This window comes from Triturus cristatus, chromosome 9 (genome assembly GCF_964204655.1).
Source record: "Triturus cristatus chromosome 9, aTriCri1.1, whole genome shotgun sequence".
Taxonomy (NCBI): domain Eukaryota; kingdom Metazoa; phylum Chordata; class Amphibia; order Caudata; family Salamandridae; genus Triturus; species Triturus cristatus.
In genome coordinates, this window is record NC_140592.1 from 703,518,581 (window position 1) to 703,521,167 (window position 2,587).

At 54.5% G+C, this 2,587-nt stretch overlaps 1 protein-coding gene across 1 annotated transcript; it reads right to left on the reverse strand.

Moving 5' to 3' along the window:
• Positions 1-302: 302 nt before the first annotated feature.
• Positions 303-1,412, reverse strand: LOC146798551 (lamina-associated polypeptide 2, isoforms alpha/zeta-like). Its single transcript, XM_085627761.1, has one exon. It carries the CDS (start codon positions 1,410-1,412, stop codon positions 303-305), a length of 1,110 nt encoding a protein of 369 aa, XP_085483887.1.
• Between the last annotated feature and the right edge of the window lie 1,175 nt (positions 1,413-2,587).

The following is a 2,587-nucleotide window of genomic DNA, read 5'->3' on the forward strand; positions in this document are numbered from 1 at the left end:
CAAACCGGAGAACCTGCTGATCCGCAGCATAGATTGAATAACAACCCTTGCCCCTTTCCAGAGGAGGAACCTCCACGTCCACGATAGTCGCCTTCTCCAACAGAAGGTGCACACCTTCCAGCAAAGCCCATCATAGAGGATGACAGGGCAGGGGGGGTCACCCGGAAGACCGGGGAGGGGGAGGAGAGGAGAACTCGATCCGATAACCCTCGGACACAGTCTGCACCACCCAGGCATCCGGAACCGCCAACCACTGGGGCAGGAAAAAACTAAGGCGACCCCCAACTGGAAAAGGCAGACAGTCATTGAGTAGAGGAGGGAGCGGGGGCAGCACCACCGGCAGGGGCACGGGACTTGGCACCTCCAGGGGCCCCCCGGCCACTACCCCAGGCACAAAAGGGCATCAAAGCACCACGAGCAGAAGGCCCAAAGGCACGGCGGTAGCCAAACCCACGCCCCCGAGAAGGAGGGCAGACAGGAGCCACAAGCTTGCAGTTCTCCGCCGACTGCTTGAGCATGTCCTCCAGCTGAGGCCCGAACACCTTGGACCCCACAAAGGGTAACTTAAGCAGGACCGCCTTCTGAGAAGACTCAGCTTTCCAGGAACACATCCAGATATGACGTCGCGCAGATATCGAAGCACCAGAAGCAGCCGCAGTGGCACTCAAATTGTCAAAAGAAATATCAGACAAATAGCGCACCTGCAACTCCATGAGGGCCAAGAGAGAGGAGGCATCCTCCCCATCCTGTAAAAGAAGAGCCAGGGACTGGAAATCCTTCAGCAGGGACTGGACCATGTAATTGGAATAGGCCGTCGCCCTGACAGAAAAGTTGGAAGCAGCGTAGGAACGCTTCAGCGCCCCCTCAACACGTTTATCCACAGCGTCAGAAGGTAGGATGTCATCAGACAAAACCAAGCCCTGTGAGGAAAGGCCAGCCATCAAATTGTCAACTTTGACGGACTGGGGAAACTCAGCAGCAAACCCATCCAAAGGATAACGCTTAGACAAAAAGCGAGGAAAGGCGGATTTATTCACCTCCTTCCACTCATGATCCAGCACCTTGCGCAAAGCGCCATGCAAAGGGAAGGACTCAGGAGTCAACTGGTGATACTGCGTAAAAAAGTCATCCTCCAGGACATCAGACACAGGAGGAGCGAACCCCAAATTATCCCTCACATGGTCAAACAAGTCAGAGAGCTCCGCACCCTGAACAAATCGCCCACGCACACATTCCTCCTCTCCAGGGCCCAAATCGTCAGCAGGAGCGTCAGGCGGAATGACAGACCCACGAGGCACCTTGGCAGGAGGACCAGCAGCCTCCCGAGCCCGGAAGGCAGCATCAACCGCCACGTTAATAAAGATGCGCAGGGCGTCCATAGGAGGAGCTGAAGAAGAGGCACCCGGGTCCATGTCAGCAAAGCACCAACCACTCGAAACACAGAGGAATCAAAACAGGCACTCACAGAGGACGGGATGCAAGAGAAAAGGACCCGTTTTAAACCAATGAAGTCTCAAGGTCCCGACATCAAGCGGGACCAGGAAAGTGGGCGGGTGCTGAAAAAGCGGCCGGCCGCCCCCAAAAAATCCCCAGGGACGCCGAGAACAGTCGTGGAATCAGCACGCTGCAGGAAACACCGCCGAAATCCCCACCCGCTAAAGCAGGGTGCAGCAGGACCGGCATGAAGAAAAACGGCCGCTAAAGCAGGCTGAGCACATGTCCTCCAACACAGGTGAAAGCGGCGGAAAACCGGCACGAGCGGCCGCTAGACAGACCGCGTCAATGGCAGGCACCTCAGGCATACATAAACTAAAAAGGCGGCCGCTAAAGCAGGCCGTCCAAACAACATAAAAAAGAAGAAAAGAATTACCCCAACAGCACTGCTAGGAACACGATGTCAACTGCAAAGGCAGAAAAAAAGAACAGGATTTTCTATGACGCACTTCCCCCTTTATCGTCACCTGATGGTGGCGCAATGTTGGGGGAAGTGCGAAAAGCTCTGCTAGGTTGTAGGTTTCTGTGGAGCAGACTAGCTGCTCACTCTTAAGGAATGGGACGGGAAGACAGGACGAGGAAGTAATGTAACTCACCCATCTGTGGTGGATCACCAGCAGCATCGAATGCTGGTAGAGGGAACATTAAGGAATACCTAATGTCCTGGTGTGTAAAAAAGAAAGAAGAAGTAGTTTCAGCAAAGTGGTCGAATAGTCAGAGAAAAAGCAGTATTACCATGGGAAAGGTAAAGGGTATCGCCCCTATTGACAACATTGACGTGGCACTTACGGTTGAGCAGCAGCTCATTAGTCGTTTGATCTACCCTGGCTCCACCAGCTCGGCAGAGTGAGGGAAGAATTGTTGTGCGCGGTTAAGTACTCAACTAGGCGGGAGGCTGTAAGGAGGCGGACAGCCTCCCTGGGGGGGTGTGGTCTGCCGGGAAGAGATGGTGCGTAACAATGACGCATCTAGGGCTGCAGAATCTGCTGTGGGCGCCATGTTGGAACGGTAATGATCCGTTCAGAAGTAGGCTCTGTGCTGGGCGGGAATGGGTGCCCAAATAGAGCGGTAATATTCTGCTGAGGTCGAGCTA

Coding starts and splice junctions, on each gene's coding strand:
- LOC146798551 (XM_085627761.1), bottom strand. CDS start 1,412: ATGGACCCGGGTGCCTCTTCTTCAGCTCCTCCTATGGACGCCCTGCGC.